This window comes from Oncorhynchus keta, chromosome 28, assembly GCF_023373465.1.
Source record: "Oncorhynchus keta strain PuntledgeMale-10-30-2019 chromosome 28, Oket_V2, whole genome shotgun sequence".
Lineage (NCBI taxonomy): Eukaryota > Metazoa > Chordata > Actinopteri > Salmoniformes > Salmonidae > Oncorhynchus > Oncorhynchus keta.
This window is the reverse complement of record NC_068448.1, coordinates 31988782-32013629: the sequence shown is the minus strand read 5'-3', so window position 1 is coordinate 32013629 and position 24848 is coordinate 31988782. Positions and strand designations below refer to the sequence as shown.

At 42.7% G+C, this 24848-nt stretch overlaps 1 protein-coding gene across 50 annotated transcripts in view; it reads left to right on the top strand.

Moving 5' to 3' along the window:
* The window catches only part of LOC118361031 (kelch domain-containing protein 8B), a 155984-nt gene that overhangs the window by 25407 nt on the left and 105729 nt on the right, over positions 1-24848 (top strand). For all 50 annotated transcript variants that reach the window (XM_052482783.1, XM_052482773.1, XM_052482803.1 and 47 more), the window contains exon 3: positions 15011-17378. In XM_052482783.1, coding sequence (XP_052338743.1) covers positions 16988-17378 — 391 coding nt within the window. In that variant the 5' untranslated portion in view covers positions 15011-16987. The remainder of the gene's footprint in view (positions 1-15010; positions 17379-24848) is intronic.

Below are 24848 nucleotides of genomic sequence, written 5' to 3'. Positions count from 1 at the left end.
CACCATCCCTATGGTGAAGCATGGTGCATCATGCTTACTAGTCAGAGGCAAAGATAAATGGAGCGAAGTACAGAAATATCCTTTATGAAAACGTGCTCCAGAGTGCTAAGGACCTCAGACTGTGGCGAAGGTTCACCTTCCAACCCTAAGCACACAGCCAAGCACACAGCCAAGACAAAGCAGGAGTTGCTTTGGGTGTGATGGAATGATGTATTCACTTTTATTTCTTGGCTGTTTAACAATTATTTACTTAATTCTTGATGCACCCTTTAGCGGGATCATTTTCATCAACACCCGCTGAATTGCAGCGTGCCAAATTAAATTACAAAAAATATTAAATTTTCATGAAATCACAAGTGCAAAATAACAAAACACAGCTTAGCTTGTTGTTAATCCACCTAGCGTGTCAGATTTCACTACAGCTTTTCGGCGAAAGCATAACATGCGTTTATGTAAGAACATCTCTCTCAGTAGACAAAATATTACAAACACTAGCAGCCAAGTAGATTGGTCACAAAAGTCAGAAAAGCAATAGATTTAATCGCTTACCTTTGATCTTCGGATGTTTGCACTCACGAGACTCCCAGTTACACAATAAATGTTCCTTTTGTTCCATAAAGATTATTTTTATATCCAAAATACCTCCATTTGTTTGGCGCATTTATGTTCAGAAATCCACAGGCTCGAGCGGTCACGACATCGCAAACGAAAATTCCAAATAGTATCCGTAATGTCCACAGAAACATGTCAAACGTTTTTTTACTCTCAATCCTCAGGTTGTTTTAAAAATATATAATCGATAATATATCAACCGGGACTGTCACTTTTTCAATAGGAGAGGGAGAGACAATGGCTGCCCCACTCTGTTGCGCAAGTAAAACTCTGTGAACACTGAGTCATTTTTCAAAATAAAAGCCTGAAACTATGTCTAAAGACTGTTGACACCTTGCGGAAGCCATAGGAAAATGAATCTGGTTGATATCCCTTTAAATGGAGGCAAGGCATCCAATGGAACAGAGAGCTTTCAGGAAAAACTGCACTTCCTGGTTTGATTTTCCTCAGGTTTTCGCCTGCAATATCAGTTCTGTTATACTCACAGACAATATTTTGACAGTTTTGGAAACTTTAGAGTGTTTTCTATCCCATTATAGTATATGCATATTCTAGTTTCTAGGCCTGAGAAATAGGCAGTTTCAAATGGGTATGTTTGTTTGTTGTTGCCAAAAATGAAAATCCTCCCCCCTACACTCAAGAAGTTTGAACAGTAAGACATTTCTGTCCTGCTAATGCTGTGTTTTATGGTCTCCACTCTAGCACCCTGCAGCTTGTCTGGGTGTTGAGGACATGGGTTCCACTAGAGATAGCTTGAAGCTGACAATTGACTTGTGTTGGTGATAAAAACCTGAAAGCTAGCATTCTATTGAGAAGATGTGGTATGTGACTCGAGATAGAGAGAGCCTGGAAGAGTTCAGAACAATGCCTCATTGTCTCATCTTCCTGGCATCTGGGAAACTAAAATACCATCCTGTGTAGATAACAGAGGTGGCTTATGGGAAGGTTAGAAGTGACTGACTTAGCAATCTTGGTATATAAAAACAGTGCATCGTCTGTAAAGGTTAGACTCTCAGTCTAACAGTCAGTCAAGACTGGTGGGCTGACGGTCTCGTTATTGCAATAATTAATCGATATTAAATAAAGATGGTTGTTTGAAGAAATGACCAAGAACAAGTCTCTCTCAGTACTGATTTTCCACGACACAGCACAAGTCTCTGAACGTCCTTGAGTGGCCCAACCAGAGCCTGGACTTGGACTCGATCAAACATCTCTGGGGAGACTTGAAAATAGCTGTGCAGCGACGCTCCCCATCCAACCTGACAGCGCTTGAGAGGATCTGCGGAGAAGAATGGGAGAAACTCCTCAAATACAGGTGTGCCAAGCTTGTAGCATCATAACCAAGAAGACTCGAGGCTGTTATTGCTACCGAAGGTGCTTTAATAAAGTACTGAGTAAAGCAGGGGTGTCAAGTCAAATGGACGGAGGGCCAAATAAAAAATTTAGCTACAAGCCGAGGGCCGGACTGTTCGAATGTTCATTGAAAAATTTTTAAATGACGCATATAGTCTAGTGAACCTAATTGAACCTACTGAAAACCTAACAAATATATTCCAATATGATCAGATAAATAAAGCAATATTTTCTTATGGCTCTGTCAGTAATCTTTAATTTTCAACAGACACAAAAGACAAATTTCCTTTATATAAAAATCCCCATAACATGAACATTAAATGAAAGAAACCGGTATTCAAGGCACCATCAGTAGCCTATATTTTCTATTTTAGCAAAAGTGGGCTAAATTTACTTCAAAGAAAAAAACAATAATAGCAATTTTCTATCATCCACTCAACTGAAATATTTTTAAAATATAATTGGATTGAAATACAATAAAATAAAGTGCAAAAATCTATTAATCAAAAACAACACTTTGTTTAAGGAGAAGTAACATGCAGTGAAAACAAATATTAAACTTTAACTTTTAAACTTGAACTGAGTAAAAACTCTAAATATGTGATTGCACAGTAATGTTCACTTGTTTGAGGTTGAGGGTGATACTTGGTGGTGTCCCATCTTTTCCACAAGTTCATCAATGTTCGGGGTAAGGCTCTGAGCTGAGGAAATCCTCAGAATTGAGTGGAGGTGTTCAGCAGTAAGTCGACTTCTGTGTGATGTTTTGTTCAAGTTCATCAAAGAAAACAGTTGTTCACACAGGTATGTGCTGCCAAACATAGACAACGTTTGAGCAGCCTGGATGCGCAGCTGGGGCATTGTGTCGGGAGGAAACGGGCGAACTCCGCAGCACCCACTGCCGCATATTTTGCCCTCAGTGCATCATTGCATTGGAGGTCAATCAACTCCATTTGGAGGTTTGGTGGTGAGCTTTCCACGTCAACAGCAAATGGGTTAAGCAGTTCCAACCTGCTTTTTTGTGCTTCAAAGTCAGCAAATCGGCGTCGAAAGTCAGCGGCAAGCATACCTATTTTATCAGCCAACTGTGCGCTGCACTGGTAGAGAGCTTCTCTTTCATGGTCTGGCAGCTGGGAAAGTGGCTCAATTTTCTTTCCGCATCTGCGTCTCCCACAGAGTCAGTTTGGTTTTAAATGCCTTCACTGTACTGTACATATCAGAGATGACACGATCCCGACCCTGCAGCTGCAAGTTCATTGCATTCAGATGACTCGTAATGTCACACAGAAAAGCCATTTCACACAGAAACATTTCGTCTCGGAGTTGTGTTGTGTCTTTCCCTTTGCTGTCCAAGAACAGACAAATCTCCTCACGAAGCTCGAAACATCTTTGAAGCACCTTTCCTGGCTTAGCCATCGCACCTCTGTGTGATAAGGCAAATCACCATGCTCCGTTTCTAACTCCGTCAGAAATGCCTTGAACTGGCGGTGATTCAAACCTTTGGCTCTGATAAAGTTAACTGTGCGCGTGATGATGCTCATTACATGCTCCATTTTCAAGGCTTTACCGCACAACGCTTCCTGGTGTATGATACAATGATAAGCTGTCAGCTCACCTGTCGCGTTTTCCTCTTGCATCTTTTCCCGTATCTTCGCCACCAGTCCGCTCCTGTGTCCACACATCGCAGGTGCTCCGTCGGTTGTCAAACCCACGAGTTTTTCCCAAGGCAGCTCCATCTCATTTACACATCTTGACACCTCTTCATACAAATCATGCCCCGTAGTTGTGCCATGCATAGGACGTAAAGCCAAAAACTCCTCTGTCACGCTTAGGCTGGAGTCCACTCCGCGGATGAAAATTGACAACTGGGCAATGTCAGAAATGTCGGTGCTCTCATCCACAGCCAAGGAATATGCAATGAAATCTTTTCCCTTTTTCACAAGCTGCTCTTTTAGATTGATGGACAACTGGTCTACTCTCTCGGCAATGGTGTTTCTGCTCAGACTCACATTTAAAAAGAGTTGCCTTTTTTCTGGGCAAACTTCGTCACAAACTTTAATCATGCAGTTTTTGATGAAATCCCCTCCGTAAATGGCCGGGCTGATTTAGCGATCTCTTCTGCCAAAATAAAACTGGCCTTGACAGCAGCCTGGCCTTGTGATTTGGCTTTTTTGAACAGAGCCTGTCGAGATTTGAGGCCTCGTTTTAATTCCTCTGCCTTTTGTAGCCTTTGTTCCATGTCCATATTCTTGTTTTTGTCCGCGTGTTTCGTTTCATAATGTCGTCTCAGATTATACTCTTTCAGTACCGCCACACTTTCTCCACACAGAAGACACACAGGTTTTCCAGCTACCTCCGTGAACAAATACTCCGACTCCCACCTTGTTTGAAACCCCGGTTCTCAGTGTCCACCTTCCGTTTTGCCATTTTTGATGGGTATCTGAAAGTTAATTTTACTGTGATGCTGACAACTGCTGTGCCAATAAATATTGAAATGAAGCAGCCTACTGCTCGGTGCGTCACCGTTGCATTGTGGGAAATGTAGTATTGGTGCGTGTAAAAGATCTGCGGGCTGCCGGCTTGCTGCGGTCTGCGGGCCGGTTCTAATAATAAATCAAGATCATCCCAGGGGCCGTAAAAACCTTCTCGCGGGCCGGATGTGGCCCGCGGGCCTTGACTCTGACATATGTGGAGTAAAGGGTCGGAATACTTATGTAAATGTTATGTTTCAATTTTTATTATACATTTGCTAACATTTCTAAAAAACCTGTTTTTTGTATATGAACACAGCTGTAACGTAACAAATTGTGAAAAAAGTCAAGGGGTCTGAATAGTTTCTGAATGCACTGTACATAGAGTAATTGAACACTGGTCACTTGGATAATGTTTACATACTGTTTTTCCCGCTATGTACAGCCGTGGCCAAAAGTTTTGAGAATGACTTGTGAATTTCCACAAAGTTTGCTGCTGCTGCTTCAGTGTCTTTAGATATTTTTGTCAGATGTTACTATGGAATACTGAAGTATAATTACAAGCATTTCATAAGTGTCAAAGGCTTTTATTGACATTTATTACATGAAGTTGATAAAAATAGTCAATATTTGCAATGTTGACCCTTCTTTTTCAAGACCTCTGCAATCCGCCCTGGCATGCTGTCAATTAACTTCTGGGCCACATCCTGACTACTGGCAGCTCATTCTTGCATAATCAATGCTTGGAGTTTGTCAGAAATTGTGGGTTTTTGTTTGTCCACCTGCCTCTTTAGGATTGACCAAAAGTTCTCAATGGGATTAAGGTCTGGGGAGTTTCCTGGCCGTGGACCCAAAATATCGATGTTTGTTCCTTGAGTCACATAGTTATCACTTTTGCCTTATGGCAAGGTGCTCCCTCATGCTGGAAAAGGCATTGTTCATCACCAAACTGTTCCTGGATGGTTGGGAGACGTTGCTCTCGGAGGATGTGTTGATACCATTCTTTATTCAAGGCTGTGTTCTTTGGCAAAATTGTGAGTGAGCCCACTCCCTTGGCTGAAAAGCAACCCCACACATGAATGGTCTCGGTATGATTTACTGTTGGCATGACACAGGACTGATGGTAGCACTCACCTTGTCTTCTCCAGACAAGCTTTTTTCCGGATGCCCCAAACAATCGGAAAGGGAATTCATCAGAGAAAATGACTTTACCCCAGTCCACAGCAGTCCAATCCCTGTACCTTTTGCAGAATATCAGTCTGTCCCTGATGTTTTCTTGGAGAGTCGTGGCTTCTTTGCTGCCCTTCTTGACATCAGGCCATCCTCCAAAAGTCTTCGCCTCACTGTGCATGCAGATGCACTCACTCCTGCCATTCCTGAGCAAGCTCTGTACTGGTGGTGCCCTGATCCCGTAGCTGAATCAACTTTAGGAGACGGTCCTGGCGCTTGCTGGACTTTCTTAGACGCCCTGAAGCCTTCTTCACAACAATTGAACCGCTCTCCTAGAATTTCTTGATGATCCGCTAAATAGTTGATTTAGGTGCAATCTTACTGGCAGCAATATCCTTGCCTGTGAAGACCTTTTTGTGCAGGTAACCATGATTGACAGAGGAAGAACAATGATTCCACACCACCCTCCTTTTGAAGCTTCCAGTCTGTTATTCGAACTCAATCAGCATGACAGAGTGATCTCCAGCCGTGTCCTCGTCAACACTCACACCTGTGTTAACTAGAGAATCACTGACATGATGTCAACTGGTCATTTTGTGGCTGAAATGCAGTGGAAATGTTTTTTGGGGGGATTCCGTTCATTTGCATGGCAAAGAGGGACTTTGCAATTCATCTGAGCACTCTTCATAACATTCTGGAGTATATGCAAATTGCCATCATACAATCTGAGGCAGCAGGCTTTGTGAAAATTAATATTTGTGTCATTCTCAAAACTTTTGGCCACGACTGTATATACTGTATTCTAGTCATGGCTCATCCTAAATAACTACTGCTTTGCACACCTTTTCTATTCATATATTGTCCATACTATTCCAGACTATGACATGGCTCATTCTGATATTTCTTAATTTCCACGTTCTCTCACTTTGTATTTAGCTCTCACAAATTTCCATGTTTCTTATTTTTTTTGGATTATGTTTGTATTGCTAGGTATTACTGCACTGTTGGCTAGAAACATAAGCATTTAGCTGTACCTACAATAACATCTGCAAATCTGTGTACAGGACCAATAAACTTTGATTTTAAACTGTGTATTTTACAAATAAATGTTATTTTATTTGAAGCCGCTAAAAGAAGGTTTAAAGGGGCCTGTTGCAGATGCTAATTTCTGCCTTCCCGTTCAGGAATGACACCTGTTTCTAAAAAGATAATCCTATAACATTACTTCTTAATTACTACACACTGCTCGGGTTTAGATGAACGTTCACACACACACACACACACACACACACACACACACACACACACACACACACACACACACACACACACACACACACACACACACACACACACACACACACACACACACACACACACACACACACACATCTCAGTTGGTTTATCAGTACAATCTGTTGGGGAAATGTGTAATTGCCCTGCTGCATATGGTGTGAGGTGTATTGTTATGCAGTATCCAATGAATTGATACCCTGTAAAAGTAAAGAGGAGGGGACTGAATTCTCCCATAGGATATTTTACCTCTCAAATGAGGTTTGTCAGGGCATATGCTCAACCCAGCATGATTATTAATGTTGTTAGAAAACTGCTTGCTTCATCACTTTATTTTGCTCTTTATCCCCCCTCCCCTCAGGAACTCCGGGAACTTCATTAATCAAGAGGCATACAGTGTTTCTGTGCTGCTCTTAGACAGCTTGTTGGTAGTCCCATTGGGAGCCTAGGGTTCCATTAGAAAGTGCCCCGAGAGTGAGTGAGCGAGAGGGTACGTTCTCGCCTGGGTAGTAAAAGTAGGACGTTAGTGGTGTTTGGTTAACAGCCCCAGCCCACTACACTATGGAGACAGAAGATGATTGATGCATCTATTTGGTTGACTCCCATTGCTTTTCCTATTCCATCCTTACTGTGTCTCTCTGTTGGTTTCAGCTGTTTCTAAATCATTCCTCCCTCTCTCTCCTTTTATTTGTCCACCTCTCTCCTCTCTCTCTCTCCCTTCCTTTCTCACTCCCCTTCCTCCCTGTATCTATTTAAAGAGGACATGAGATCTAGGATATCAAGGTTCAGAAGTAGATGATCTGAATGGAAGACATCTGAGGTCCCTAGACACCCAGTCATGTCCAAAAGCTGCAGCCGAGAGAGAAAGTGCCAGTGCTGTTCTGCTTGCTCTCTGTGGAGAGATTTTGATCAGTGGAAGGGAATGTGTTTTGTCTCCTGTTGGCCACATATTTAGCTGTGGTGGTATCATAGACATGACAGCTCCTATTTCCTCTCTCTCTCCCTGTCTCTCTGTCTGATACGTATGCAGTATGCAGCAGTGAAGTCTCAGTCTTGCACTCTATGCCATGACAACAAATATGACAAAGACAGCACAATGCAAGTGATAGGGGATCGATGAGACTTGATATAAAGTCAGTAGGTAAATCTACATCTGATTAGGTGGATGAAGGAGAGGGGTTAACGTTACAGCTTGTGGTCTATATCATGTTTGTATTAATGGATCGTTCTCTGAAAATGGCCAAACCTGCTGATGTATCTATCACAGTTACTGGGGCATATGTTACATGTTCTCTGTTAGCCTCTTTTAGTGAGATTAATCTTGTGGCTGTCTCAGTGGCTCAGTAGGAAATACCTCTTGTTATCATCGGTTGGATCAGGACCCCTGCAGCTGTACATACAGGACTGAGAGGAGGGCACTTTTAGAATGACCATCTCTCTCTCAGCTAAGTTTGGTTCCTAACACCTAACAGCATTGCTTGCTGTTTAGGATTTTAGGCTAGGTTTCTGTATAGCACTTTGTGACATCTGCTGGTGTAAAAATAGATGAATATATTTGATTGATTGACTGTTACGTTCTGGGATATACTGTAGATTGCTGTACAGAGTTCAAACTTTACTTTACTTCTGATGAGATTAGGATCATGTTATTCTGGCTCATGGGTATTTGTCAGCCGGTATGTGAGCCTATAGAGGGGGTCATGAGTCTGTTGTGTGGCTGCTGTGGTGTGAGTTATACCAGGGCCTTCAGTTCTGATTATCCAAGGCTGGATTGGGCTGTCTTCACGGTGTTGGTCAGTGGAGCGTCTGATTGGACAGTTGACCTAAGGGGTACCAGTGGCCATTTTTTCCTGCTGTTTCATCAGAGTGGCAGCTGAGTCCAGTGATCAGAAATATTTTGCTTTCTTTCTTCCCACCTCTTCCTCGGTTCTGATTAGGTGGAATACAACAACGACTAGAAGTTACTCTTTCGTAGCAGGTTAGGATAATTCTTGTGGCAGTTTAGGAGAATTAGGTTCAGGTTAGGAAAAAGGTTAGGGGCAGCTAAAATGCTCTCCTAACTTTCTACGAAGAGTCACTTCCGGCCCTAGCTGTAATTCCTATAGTCACAACCCTGTCCCTCTCTCTATCTCAAATGCAAATGCAAATTCACCATTCATCATATCACTCTCTTTTCCTCTTTCTTTCTCTCTCTCTCTCACTATCTTTTTCTCTCACGTTCTCTCACTTTGTATTTAGCTCTCACATTCTTCCTCCCCGTGTACCAATTCCCTCTGTCTCTCTCCATATATCCCTCCTCCATTCCCCTCTCTCTCTCTCTTTCTCTTGTTCACAATATAAATTAGTGTGTGTATGCATGTGTGTGTGTGTACTGTCAGACTGTAAATTATTTTTCACACGCTACTTTAATCTCAATTGAAATTCTCCATCCTCTTTGTGTGTGTCTGCTGGTTCCATCCATTTGTTAATCACTCTTTTCTTTGGGGAAGGGGCAGCCTGATCGTTGTGAAGACGCTTTGATTAGTTCTGCGATGTGCTGGATCTGCCCAGACAGTTGACAGACATTAGCCCTCCATGGGCATCTCCATTTAGCCAAATCGACCAGAGTGGTTGTGATTGTCTCATCAACATGTTAGTTGCCAAGCCCAGAGAACCAGGCTCTTGGACATGCTGTAATACCAACTGTTAAAGGGTTTCTGACAATGTAGATAGACATTTTGTTATTTATAGAGATACCATCACATTTTTTTTGTAATTTCAGTGTTGATATAAAGTGTTTTTTTGCTGGCAACATTAACATTTCCTTTGATTGCAATATTTGGACCTCCTGTGAAACTGAAGAGCTACCAAGCTTGTAGGCATGCATACTCAAAGAGGAAGCTATTTACCATCTCTCCGCATTCATTTGCACTGATCAGTGGAAAATAATTTACCCCCAAATGATTTAAATATGCAACACATTTCAGTGTTCTACTACCATTCCATAATGAACTTAACCCCCATGTCCATGCATATATTCATGCATATCTCTGTCAATGTGTGTGTAATTTTCAAGTTACTGCATGTAGGTTATCATTACTATTGAGGTTTTATCTGTATATGATATATTCTGAGCTTAGTATTGCCTGTGGCTTGTTCTCTTGATACTGTTTTTTTAAGCTCTGCCTCTCAGATCCTCGCTGTGCTCAGTCCCTCTGGGACACGGGGGCTTGTGTAAGACGACTGTCAGCCGGGACGGGAGAGGGGTGTTTGTTGCAGAGGGACAGAGGAGAACCATGATGAGGTGGTTGTAAAAATGTTGAACCGTTTTGAGTTTTAGTCTTGAAAGGTGCCAGCTGTAGTAATTATGCAATTGTCTCTGGGTGCATTTTCTGAAGAGAAGACAGAAAAGCCCTCACAAAACCTACCCAGGAACCATAGCCGGGGGAAGTAGTTTTCCCAAGCTGCAGATGGCTATATCAGTCCACAAATACAGGACGATTACAGGCCCAGTGCACAACTTTTTAGTTGTAAAAACTGAATGCCTTCAACTGAAATGTGTCTTCCGCATTTAACCCAACCCCTCTCAATCAGAGAGGTCGGGGGGATGCCTTAATCGACATACAAATCTTCGGTGCCTGGGGAACAGTAGGTTAAGGGGGCACACCTCAGGGGCAGAATGACAGATTTTTTTCCTTGTCAGCTCGGGGATTCGATCCAGCAACCTTTCGGTTACTGGCCCAATGCTCGAACCACTAGGCTACCTGCCGTCCCTTTTGACTGGTACTGTATTTACAAAAGTTTGGACATACCTACTCATTCAAGTTTTTATTTTTTTTGTACTATTTTCTAAAATTGTAGAATAATAATGAAGACATCAAAACTATGAAATAACACAAATGGAATCATGTAGTAACCAAAAAGTGTTAAACAAATCAAAATATATTTGAGATACAGTGGGGGAAAAGGTATTTAGTCAGCCACCAATTGTGCAAGTTCTCCCACTTAAAAAGATGAGGGAGGCCTGTAATTTTCATCATAGGTAGACTTCAACTATGACAGACAAAATGAGAAAAAAATCCCAAAAATCACATTGTAGGATTTTTAATGAATTTATTTGCAAATTATGGTGGAAAATAAGTATTTGGTCACCTACAAACAAGCAAGATTTCTGGATCTCACAGACCTGTAACTTCTTCTTTAAGAGGCTCCTCTGTCCTCCACTCGTTACCTGTATTACCTGTTTGCATTTGTTATCAGTATAAAATACACCTGTCCACAACCTCAAACAGCCACACTCCAAACTCCACTATGGCCAATACCAAAGAGCTGTCAAAGGACACCAGAAACAAAAGTGTAGACCTGCACCAGGCTGGGAAGACTGAATCTGCAATAGGTAAGCAGCTTGGTTTGAAGAAATCAACTGTGGGAGCAATTATTAGGAAATGGAAGACATACAAGACCACTGATAATCTCCCTCGATCTGGGGCTCCACGCAAGATCTCACCCCGTGGGGTCAAAATTATCACAAGAACGGTGAGCAAAAATCCCAGAACCATACGGGGGGACCTAGTGAATGACCTGCAGAGAGCTGGGTCCAAAGTAACAAAGCCTACCATCAGTAACACACTACGCCGTCAAGGACTCAAATCCTGCAGTGCCAGACGTGTCCCCCTGCTTAAGCCAGTACATGTCCAGGCCCGTCTGAAGTTTGCTAGAGAGCATTTGGATGATCCAGAAGAAGATGGGGAGAATGTCATATGGTCAGATGAAACCAAAATAGAGCTTTTTGGTAAAAACTCAACTCGTCGTGTTTGGAGGACAAAGAATGCTGAGTTGCACCCAAAGAACACCATACCTACAGTGAAGCATGGGGGTGGAAACATCATGCTTTGGGGCTGTTTTTCTGCAAAGGGACCAGGACGACTGATCCGTGTAAAGGAAAGAATGAATGGGGCCATGTATCGTGAGATTTCGAGTGAAAACCTCCTTCCATCAGCAAGGGCATTGAAGATGAAACGTCGCTGGGTCTTTCAGCATGACAATCATCCCAAACACACCGCCCGGGCAACGAAGGAGTGGCTTCGTAAGAAGCATTTTCAAGGTCCTGGAGTGGCCTAGCCAGTCTCCAGATCTCAACTCCATAGAAAATCTTTGGAGGGAGTTGAAAGTCTTTGTTGCCCAGCAACAGCCCCCAAACATCACTGCTCTAGAGGAGATCTGCATGGAGGAATGGGCCAAAATACCAGCATCAGTGTGTGAAAACCTTGTGAAGACTTACAGAAAACGTTTGACCTCTGTCATTGCCAACAAAGGGTCTATAACAAAGTATTGAGAAACTTTTGTTATTGACCAAATACTTATTTTCCATCATAATTTGCAAATAAATTCATTAAAAATCCTACAATGTGATTTTCTGGATTTTATTTTCTCATTTTTGTCTGTCATAGTTTAAGTGTACCTATGATGAAAATGACAGGCCTCCCTCATCTTTTTAAGTGGGAGAACTTGCACAATTGGTGGCTGACTAAATACTTTTTTGCCCCACTGTAAGTAGCCACCCCTTTCCTTGATGACAGCTTTACACACTCTTGGTAGTCTCTCAACCAGATTCACCTGGAATGCTTTTCCAACAGTCTTGAAGGAGTTCCCACATATGCTGAGCACTTGTTGGCTGCTTTTCCTTCACTTTGCGGTCCAACTCATCCCAAACCATCTCAATTGGGTTGAGGTCGGGTGATCGTGGAGGCCAGATAATCTGATGCCGCACTCCATCACCCTCCTTCTTGGTCAAATAGGCCTTACACAGCCTGGAGGTGAGTTGGGTCATTATCCTATTGAAAAACAGACGATAGTCCCACTAAATCCAAACCAGATGGGATGCCGTATCGCGCCAGTATGCTGTGGTAGAATGCTGGTTAAGTGTGCCTTAAATTCTAAATAAATCACAGACTGGGTCACCAGCAAAGCACCATCACACCACCTACTCCATGCTTTACGGTGGGAACTACACATGAGGAGATCATCCATTCACCCACAGTGCGTCTGACCAAGACACAGCAGCTGGATCCCAAAATTTCACATTTGGACTCCAGACCAAAGGACAGCTTTCCACCAGTCTAATGTCCATTGCTCATACACACAGTCTCCTCTGAACAGTTGATGTAGAGGTGTGTTTGTCTTTATTTGTACTATTTTCTACATTGTGAAGCTGATTGAGAGAATGCCAAGAGTGTGCAAAGCTGTCATCAAGGAAAAAGGTGGCTACTTTGAAGTATCTCAAATATAAAATATATTTTGATTTGTTTAACACTTTTTTGCTTAGTACATGACTCCATATGTGTTATGTCATATGTTTGATGTCTTCACTTTTATTCTACAATGTAGAAAATAATCCAGATAAAGAAAGACCCTTGAATGAGTAGGTGTCTCCAAACCTTTTGACTGGTACTGTATATTTGTTTGATTTTTCAGGGGGTGCTGCAGCTGCCTCAGCACCCCTACTTTCTGTGGCTATGGCAGGAAGTGGAACACATCCTCCTCCTGAGGCTGCTTAGTAACCCCTGTACTCCTGCTGTAGCCTACAAGAGGTTTCAAGGGCTGAGGCAACATGAACAATAGCACATTATTCTGGCTTATACTGTTGACCAGATTCTGACTCATAATAGTAATAATAAGAGATTCATAATACTGCTTCACTTAGTGATCCCCTGATTAACAAGTCACTCTGCAATTCAGATACACATCAATTAGTTAATCATTAGTTCAACATTTAACTCAATTCAAATGTACATATTGATAATATTAATCAGAACCAAGAATAATATGCATATTTGTTTCACAATCCTGGCTATTGACTATTGTCTTTTGTGTGAATACCAAAGCTCCCCTCTAAATATGAGTCGAGTACTCCTGACAAAACCGTACTAGTGGTAAAATATCAACTGCATGCGTGACTGAATGAGTTTGATGTGATGCTCAGGAGGGGCCCAGGGGTATGCTGGGCCTGTCGTATGGGCCCGCCGTATGGGTCGCCTCACAGCTTATTACTGTGGCATTGACATCATATGCAGCTGAGCAGCCCTTCTGGGGTCTGATGGGGTTTCAGCAGTTGGAAGTGTGACTTCTATGGGTCTGAAGCCTGCCTCTGTCTCTAGCTATCTCTCTCCCTGTCTCTTTCTCTGTCTCTCTTTCACTCTCTCCCCGTTTCAGAGGGTCTCTCTCTGCTGTCTGTCTGCTCAAAGAGAGAGGGGGAGTTCACAGCCGGCGCAAGGAGGAAGGGAAAGAAAGGGATGAAAAGAGAGAGGGAAAGGGCGTCCGAAGATAACAAAAGGAGTATAGTCCTGAAAGGGTGAATTTACACATTAAAGACCCTCGAAAAGTTTGGCATTTGCACATCCAAGCCAATGTACCATACATACTCCACACGGCACAGTCTCTGGGATTCTTAATGCAATAGTTGCCATTTTAAAGATACTGTTTACATTACATTTCTTCGGTAATAATATACAGTACATATTCTTTTTGAAGAGTAAAATGAACTGACATATAAATAGATGTTAAGTGAGCCAGGCAGATATAAAAGGCATAATGGTAGTGTTGTTGTCATGGCACTGATCTCCGTATCAGTGGCCTTGACTGAGCCTGCAGAGTCAAGTGCTTTTGAATTCACCTATTGAGACACATCAAAGACAATCTATCTAGTAGGTCACACACAGCAGCTCAAAAGGTTTGTGAAAAAACCAACAGTGATATCCAGGACCCACTCCACCGGGAAATATAGTGGCACCTGAACATTGTTGCAATAAATATGTACCAACGAACGAAATCAAGACTATTTCCCGTTACTATTGTGTTTTTGATGTCTTTTTCAATCTGTGTGGGGAAATCATAAAAGTGCATCTGACTGTTGTCGTCAAGGGAGTTTATTCCACTGTGGTTCATTCTGTTGGGATTTGTTTAGCTTGATTTAATTACATGACAGGTAGTCCCACCTGAGGAGGCACTCAATTACTGGTGCTCTCTTTCTCTCTCATTCTATCTCTCTCCCTCTTTTTTTATCTCTCCACAGTTTACCTGCAAGTTAATTGATTGTTTTTCTCTTGTTCTGTCTTGTTTGATTTACCCTCCTACAGGAGTAAGAGCTTAGGTAAGCTCCTCCAGGACCTTTTCTGCCACAACACAACTCCCCGCTTCTCCTCCAATCACCCCTGGACACCTACCACTGAGGAAGAGCTTCGGGAGACTACCGGGAGAGTCAGATTCCTGCCCCTGGAATACCAACGAGTGTGCATCCTTTTACACTTTTCATCCTTCATTTCAAATCCACCTACTCTGATAACGAGGGGGGGCGTTTGCTAGCATCTCTGGCCTCTTGGAATCGATCCTGTGGGAACTGTTCTAGTTTTGAGCCTGCATTCCTTCAGCTGACTCGGCCCATCTGGTGTGTTTCTATTGAACACTTTCAGGCTTAACACATACATCTAGTACTCTGCTGCAGGGATACATTGGTACATTGTAACCTAACAACAAGCCCAATCAGAAGAGGTAAAGAGGAGCGGCCCATCTTGGAGTGTGCCCACTGGGCACAGATGTCAATTCAATGTCTTTTCCACGTTGGTTCAACCTAATTTCATTGGAATGATGTGGAAGCAACATTAATTCAACCAGTGTGTGCCCAGTGGGTGGTGTGTTAGAGCTAGTGGAAGATACACCTGTGGACTTATAAGAGGCTCTGCAGAAGAAGACCTGATCCTTCCTGAACTATAAAAACACAGGGTCTCTCTGAAGAGATATCTGTCCATCTTTTCTCTCTGGGTGGAGAAACCCCTTCCTGCACTCAGCCAGCGTCACACCTCCGGGCCTCTAACGATTGCTCTACATCTCCCCATATCTGTCTGTTTTCTCTCAATCTTTCTTTTTCACCTGTCTACTTCACTTTGCCCTCTCTCAATTTCTCTCCTCCTCCCCATTCATTCTCTTTTTTCTCCTTTTCCACAACACCCATTTCTGTCACATGCTCTCTCTGTTTTCATAATTAACGATGCTTCTGTACCAATTAGACATTCAGTCGGTGCGACCCGAACCCTGAGAGCCCCAGTGGAAGCAGGGACCTTTGGTGTACTGCTGGTGTGTGGATCGTGCTGTCCTAGACCTCCACCCCCCAGTACCCCCTGTCATTGGCCTTGGCTGTGAATGTCACGGCGCCGGCTGCCCACGGCTGAATCGTCCACAGGGTCACAGGGCTGGCTCTTTTATTTTCCACAGGCCAGGAATCTCTGTGGGAGCCTCACTGTGTCTCAGGGGAACAAAAGTTACTCCTCAGCCCCAGTTGGGCCCTGACAGCTGCCTTCTGGAATTTAGTGTTTTGGTCTAATTAGAAACGTTCTGTCTAACCTCAAGAGCTTATTCCTATTATATTTGGAGTGAGTTTTCATTTGAAGCCTTTGTTCGGTTTTGGTTTTTACCCTCTTCACCAGATTCAAATAACAGCTGAAGCTCAGGATAATTGCCTCTGGCTGAGAATGTGAATGCAGGTTCCTTCCAAGTCATTGCAGTGGATTATCATGAATTGTCATTACCGTGAAGGTCACACCCTGTAGGTTTTTCTCCTTCGTTTTTTGATCCAGCTCCATCTTCCACTTGACGCTAACACTTCACAGGGATTGTGCATAAAGCCGGGCACACCTTTTGCGTGTGTTCGCTATAGGAAGCCTTCAAAAAACCTTGTTTTAGTGTATTCCTCTCTAGAGAGCAGCGCACAGTTGCACAACAATCAGCTGCGGTGATTTTTTAACCAAAATAAAGGCCCTTGAATGGAGTAAAATGAGAAATAATGGGCAGATGGCAACCTTGCTTTAAAACATCAACAAATTCATTAATACAACATTGGGTGGTAGAGGCATTTGGCAAAGTGCTGAAGTAGCCTCTCCCCCCCTCTCTCTTTCTCTGTCACGTTCCCTCTCTCACTAGAGACAGGGGATCAGGTAGCAGAGCAGAAAGACCGGAGGTTGATCCGCAGTGCCCCTGCTTCTCTGTTTGTTGTGTTTTTGTTTGTCCCCCCACCCGTCCGTGCATGTAATGACCCATCACCTTCGTCAGCCTCAGGAGAGATGCCTGTACTTGAGATGGCAGTGAGCCTAGTCAAGTCCCTGTACTGGGAGGTGTTCCCCCCCATGTCCACGTGCAGGGTCTACTGCACCCCTGTGTTCCATGACGGCCTGCTCTATGTGCTCGGGGGCTGCAGTGAGACAGGCCTGCCTCTAGACACTGCCGAGGTGCTGGACATAGAGAGCCAGACATGGACCCAGTTACCTCCACTTCCTACAGCCCGTGCGGGGGCATCAGCGGTGGCCCTGGGGGGTCAGGTGATGGTAATGGGGGGCATGGATGGCCAGCAGAGCCCCCTGTCCTCCGTGGAGGTCTACAACCCTGACGAGGGCAAGTGGGAGAGGAAGGCCAGCCTAGGACAACCCTCCATGGGCATCACCTCATTAGAGAAAGGTAAGAGTCCACCTCATACTGTACTACTGCTGCAACAGGATAGTATAATGTTGAGCTCCAACCCTCTCACTCTGCAGTTTAATAATTGAACTGTGAATTGTACTGGAAAAGGCTTTCCACCGCCCTGACAAGTTCTCTCATGAGCAGGTTCTCTTTAGTTCTAATTAACTAGTGTCACTAAGACTTTTAAGACTGTTATGCATATTGAGGAGCTTTAGTTGTTGTCTCGAGCTGTGCTTTAGAAGAATACCTCATCATGATTAAGTAAACATATTGGATAGGAAACCATTTCCCCTTTCCCTGTCATCTGAGAGTTGTCTCAAGTTTTGTACAGCACCAGTCAAAAGTTTGGACACACCTAATCATTGCAGGGTTTTTCTTTATTTTTGACTATTTTCTACATTGTAGAATACTAGTGAAGACATCAACACTATGAAATAACACATATGGAATCATGTAGTAACCAAAAAAGTGTTAAACGAATCAAAATAGCCACCCTTTGCCTTGATGACAGCTTTGCACACTCTTGGCATTCTCTCAACCAGCTGCACCTGGAATGCTTGAAGTTCTTGAAGGAGTTCCCACATATGCTGAGCACTTGTAGGCTGCTTTTCCTTCACTCTGTGGTCCAACTCATACCAAACCATCTCAATTGGGTTGAGGTCGGGTGATTGTGGAGGCCAGGTCATCTGATACAGCACTCCATCACTCTCCTTCTTGGTCAAATAGCCCTTACACAGCCTGGAGGTGTGTTAGGTCATTGGCCTGTTGAAAAACAAATTATAGTTCCACTATGATCAAACCAGATGGGATGGCATATCGCTGCAGAATGCTGTGGTAGCCATGCTGGTTAAGTGTGCCTTAAATTCTAATTAAATCACAGACAGTGTCACCAGCAAAGCACCCCCACACCACCTCCTCTATACTTCAAGGTGGGAACCACACACGCGGAGATCAGCCGTTCAACTATTCGGTGGTTGGAACCAAAAATCTCTTCTTCTTATTAGTGTCCTTAAGTAGTGGTTTCTTTGCAGCAATTCAACCATGAAGGACTGATTTGCACAGTCTCCTCTGAATAGTTGATGTTGAGATGTGTCTGTTACTTGAACTCTGTGAAGCATTTATTTGGGCGGCAATTTCTGAGCTTGGTAACTCTTATGAACTTATCCTCTTTAGCAGAGTTAACTCTGGGTCTTCCGTTCCTGTGGCAGTCATCATGAGAGTCAGTTTCATCATAGGGCTTGATGGTTTTTGTGACTGCACCTGAAGAAACTTCAACGTTTTTGAAATGTTCCGCATTGACTGACCTTCATGTCTTAAAGTAATGATGGACTGTCATTTCTCTTCGTTTATTTGATCTGTTCTTGTCATAATATGGACCTGGTCTTTTACCAAATAGGGCTATCTTCTGTAAACCACCCCTACCTTGTCACAACACAGCTGATTGGCTCAAACGCATTAAGAAGGAAAGAAATTCCACAAATTTAAGGCACACCTGTTAATTGAAATGCATTCCAGGTGACTACCTCATGAAGCTGGTTGAGAGAATGCCAAGAGTGTGCAATGCTGTCATCAAGGAAAGGGTGGCTACTTTGAAGAATCTCAATTACAAAATATATTTTGATTTGATTAACACTTTTTTGGTTACGACATGATTCCATATGTGTTATTTCATAGTTTTGATGACTTCACTATTATTGTACAATGTAGAAAATAGTAAAAATAAAGAAAAACCCTGCAATGAGTAGCTGTGTCCAAAATGTTGACTGTTACTGTAAATACACTATATAGATCTTTAAAAAGGAAAGGTAGACAGCAGACACATACGCATACTGTCATTTTAACTTGTACATTTGATAAGAAGGTATCATTAATAACGACACATGATTTCTTATGTTTTTACTTTCTTCGAAAAGGTCAGAACAGATATGAGGCATAAACATTCTTTATACCACGGCGTTGTTGAATACTTGTTTCTGATTGGCTTGAAGGGCATTCTAAGGGATAATCAATGAGGGGCTCTGCGTTCTATGGAAAATAATGAAGGACCCGGAAGGTGTGTTCCACGACATGCAGAGTGGAACTGACCTTCCACTGAGTTGCATTATTTTCCAGAAAACGCATAGAGCCCTGAGTTGATCATCCCTTTCATACCAGGGTTATAATTTAGCACATTTGCCACTAGAAATGTGTTAATTTGCTGGTAGGAATGTTTTCAATTCAACTTTTGCTTTCAAAAGCAGCTCAAACAGAATATTTAAGGATGAACTATAGCCAATTAATTCTACCGAGCTGATATATTGTGGTCTATAGGGTCTAATCGTGAATGCTGATTGGTTAAAACTGTAAATGGTGTCTATATTCCACCATTTACCACCGGCTAAATCTAAAATGCCTATATACTCTGTTCCATCTGACTGCTCAATCCACTGTCTCGTCAGCCCTGCCAAGCAATTTATAAACTTGATCTCCACTACATTCTCACATTTCTTTTCGACTAGCATTTCATCTTCAACAGCGGAGATTTGTATATACCTTGCTTTCTGTTTCCGACATTTGCAACATTGTTTCAATATTCAAATTCAATCTCCAGCTGTATCGTAGTAATGAACATGTCGGAACGAGTCAAAGGCAGCGAAATCATGAATCAGCTGGCATCATTTGTATGGATATATACAAAGAAATGTCAATTGAAAAAAAGGTCAATGGAAACCAAGTGCAGCTAGTTAGCGGCCTTTCCAGCTTCAGTTTGAAGTGATTGTGTTAGCTGTGTTGTTGGCTAGATCCTCTGAACAACAGTGTCCCGATGAGTGAGCACATTTATCACAGGCGAAATCATGCCTCATTAGCTCATTGTGATGGATGTATACAAATAAATGTCTCTAGAAAACAGCTTAAACAAATGCAAGTGCAGCTACTTTGCTGTTATTCTGGCTGCACTTTTTGACATGACTGTACGTTTGCTGTAGTTGTCTAGCTTGCAAGCAAGGGACAAGAACATTGCCAGCCAGTATGGCAATGGAACATTTAGAATGCATGACTGGGTCGCGTCTATAGATACAGAACAAAAAGACTGAATGACTGGGTCTTGTCTCTGGCAACGGAGCCGATAGAACGACCAGCCGGCTTGGTCAGCAGCCCTAGATTGAAAGGGTCTATTTCTATGTGAATTAATGAGGAGGCAGAACACACCTAAATTCAAACTGTTGTTAGAAAATACAAATTCTTAGAAAATAATTTGAAATTGAAACATAGCCTATAGATAAGTAGCAGGCAGCGCGTGTTAACTGTCCTGTTGCGTAACGATTACATTTTGGAACAGCGAGTGCATTCTGACTTCACCTGCATAAAACGACTCACGCCATTAGAGCTCACGGGTGAAAAGGTTAAAACATTATTGCCATTGTTGAAATCGATTTTCATAAATAGTTAGCAAGCTAATATTTAGGAGGACTGATGGTTTGACTAGCTAGCAAGCTTGTTTGTTAGGTGACCATGGCAACTAGTACAGCCATCTACTAAACTTGCAAGCAACTTCATGACTACCTCATGAAACTGGTTGAGAGAATGCCAAGAGTGTGCAAAGCTGTCATCAAGGCAAAGGGTAGCTACTTTGAAGAATCTCAAATGCAAAATATATTTTGATTTGTTTAACACTTTTTTTTGGTTACTACATGATCCCAAATGTGTTATTTCATACTTTTGATGTCTTCACTAATATTCTACAATGTAGAAAATAGTACAAATAAAGAAAAACCCTGTAATGACTAGGTGTGTCCAAACGTTTGACTGGTACTGTATGCTTATGCAGTTTGAAGAGCTGCTGGAGAGAGAATATATATGGATGTTTAGCTTTAAGTGCTCCTCTGCAGTTTCCTGTTGCTCTCTGTTTACATTACTACTTACCAGAGGGCTGCATCACCATGACCTTTCAAGGTCATAATAATATAGTCATACTGAAGATAGGAAACAGCACAGGCAGACAAGTGACTTTGTTCAGCATAGGTGAAGTGTTGTTTCCATTGTGTTTTCTGTCGGCGGTTTCAGTTTGTTTACGCACATGAATGTGAACATGCTTCTACTTTAGGCCTCTGGGTTTCACAAGTATCCCTGGGTACAAGAGAGAGTGGAACTTTGTTAAAACACTCTCAGTGTACTATGAGTGGGAGCGATTATGGTTTTAAACTCTGTGAATAATCACTGGTAAAGCTTCTGGAAATATACTTATGTTACCTTTTCAGGCCTTTGTGACTGACTTCCCCCTCTTGTTTGTTTTGTTTTTAATGATTCATCACAAGTGTTTGATAGGGGTGTCACACAGCTGGCTGAGAGATGGCCTCATTCTGGAATATGTCAATTAGTCTCTGTGTGTTAGAGTGTGATGTTGACATCGGGTGTGATGTGAGAGGACGCCAATGAGTTATCAGTTGAGACAGTAGACAGAGAGCATACCTGACTCCTGCTCTGTCCCAAAGCATGTCCAATATCAGCCTTGACCTACATCTACCTTATCTTCATCCACAGACATTACATGTCATGTTTAATTGACTGTCTGGCATGACATAACATCTTGGTTACAGGTGCAAGATAAAACATCCCAGATGCCTGCTAGCATCTAATGCTGTTTTCACAAATCAGGCAACAAGTACCTTTGAGACAGGATATGGCTAAATGGATTATCATTGTATTCTGTAAAGTATTGAGTGTAAAGGTGAACTATGCGGAGCAGTAGCTCTGTTTCAACAGTACTCTATTTAATTTGCTGTCTCAGTAGTGCTCCTACTGTGCCAGTGAGGCTTGTCAGTGAGGTAGTCATGGCTTCCTGTGCTGTGTGGACTGGCAGCTGTAAGCTGTGTGTGGTAAGATAAACCAGAGGGGTATACTACAAAGCAGGCTTAGCGAGCTAACTCGTCAGAATATTTATGATATTATTTTTGTAGAAAGATAAACTTGAAATGGGCAGGTCTAATTAATTTAACAAACGAATTACATATTTAAGTTGAGCTATGATTTTAACCATAAAATCAATAGTTATTTCTGGTTGCTTATCAAAATTAGCTGGCTAACTCATTGATTTTGCTTTGTAGTGTACCCCTCTGGTCTCTGACTTGTGCTCTAAACTTCCCAACCTATCAGCTTCTCCACTGATACTTCCTGATGTCTCTGACAGCTGAGTGACAGTTGGCTCTGAGGCTAGCCCCTCAGCCACTCAGCGCATCACATCATGCAGAATAGACAGTTGGATTCTTACCCACCTCCCCATCTCTCACTCCTCTTATCAATCTCTGTTTTCCTCTCTTTAACCATTTTCCTTCTCACTCCTTCACTCACACTCTTGGTCGTGCAGTCAACTGATCAAGCGAGCATTGCTGTTGCTTAGCAACAAGTGTGTGTGTGTGTGTGTGTGTATGTTTGTATTTAGACAGCGAGAGTGTGTGTGTGTTGGGGCGAAGAGCAACCCAGAGAGCACAACAGCATCGTTTTTAACTGTGGTGACACAACCCAGAGAGCACAACAGCATCGTTTTTAACTGTGGTGACACAACCCAGAGAGCACAACAGCATCGTTTTTAACCGTGGTGACACAACCCAGAGAGCACAACAGCATCAACTGTGGTGACACAACCCAGAGAGCACAACAGCACTGTTTTTAACTGTGGTGACACAACCCAGAGAGCACAACAGCATTGTTTTTAACCGTGGTGAAACAACCCAGAGAGCACAACAGCATAATTTTAACTGTGGTGACACAACCCAGAGAGCACAACAGCACTGTTTTTAACTGTGGTGACACAACCCAGAGAGCACAACAGCATCGTTTTTAACTGTGGTGCCACAACCCAGAGAGCACAACAGCATCGTTTTTAACCATGGTGACACAACCCAGAGAGCACAACAGCATCATTTTTAACTGTAGTGACACAAATCAGAGAGCACAACATCATCGTTTTTAACCATGTTTGCGTCACCGTGCCAACCTTTGATTCCCTCTTCTCTTCTGTTGCTGTTTCTGTCGGTTTTGTGAATGGCATGCATGGCTGGGGTTAGGCCCTGCCTTCTTCTCCTCTCCACCTCTGAACTGAATCGTTCTTCTCCTGTTCTTCCCTCCTGTTCAACCAGCTCCGTTACCATAGCCACCTATGTCTTGCCAATGGAGGTTTAAGCTTTTCATTTCACATTTAGCAGGAACAAGCCTGGTAAATTTCCCTTTCTACTTAATATGTGCTTCATATCTAAGATTATTCAAAATAGTGGCTGTAGTCTTTTGATGGGCTGTCAAGCCTTCCCTGTTGGCTGACCTGCTACTTGCCTGATTAAAAAGCAGTTCCACTGTGTTGTCATCTCCTTAGGTTTTATTACAACCATGTCTCAGAACTTCCTCTGCCAATTACTTCCAAGAGCTTGGCTCACTTAAATAGTATTTTATGTCCTCGTTTGGTCGCATCAAGCTTCAGGTCTTGCTAGAGAATAATGTATTATGCAAAATAGTTCCAGAGCAAGCAGGGTCTCTGAAACACTTTGTATGATATGCTAATAGCCTGTTTTTTGGGTTGATCTGAACACATCGGACGTTTTCATGACTTGTTTGTTCTGCAGCTGCAGTGTCACTATTATGTGAACAACAACAACAACAACAACAACATCCAAACACAAAGACGTGAGACAGGAAATTGTAGAATTTCTCTTGTAATTTGTAATTTTTTATTTTTTATTTCACCTTTATTTAACCAGGTAGGCTAGTTGAGAACACGTTCTCATTTGCAACTGCGACCTGGCCAAGATAAAGCATAGCAGTGTGAACAGATAACAGAGTTACACATGGAGTAAACAATTAACAAGTCAATAACACAGTAGAAAAAAAAGGGGAGTCTATATACATTGTGTGCAAAAGGCATGAGGAGGTAGGCGAATAATTACAATTTTGCAGATTAACACTGGAGTGATAAATGATCAGATGGTCATGTACAGGTAGAGATATTGTTGTGCAAAAGAGCAGAAAAGTAAATAAATAAAAACAGTATGGGGATGAGGTAGGTGAAAATGGATGGACTATTTACCAATAGACTATGTACAGCTGCAGCGATCGGTTAGCTGCTCAGATAGCAGATGTTTGAAGTTGGTGAGGGAGATAAAAGTCTCCAACTTCAGCGATTTTTGCAATTCGTTCCAGTCACAGGCAGCAGAGAACTGGAACGAAAGGCGGCCAAATGAGGTGTTGGCTTTAGGGATGATCAGTGAGATACACCTGCTGGAGCGCGTGCTACGGATGGGTGTTGCCATCGTGACCAGTGAACTGAGATAAGGCGGAGCTTTACCTAGCATGGACTTGTAGATGACCTGGAGCCAGTGGGTCTGGCAACGAATATGTAGCGAGGGCCAGCCGACTAGAGCATACAGGTCGCAGTGGTGGGTGGTATTAGGTGCTTTAGTGACAAAACGGATGGCACTGTGATAAACTGCATCCAGTTTG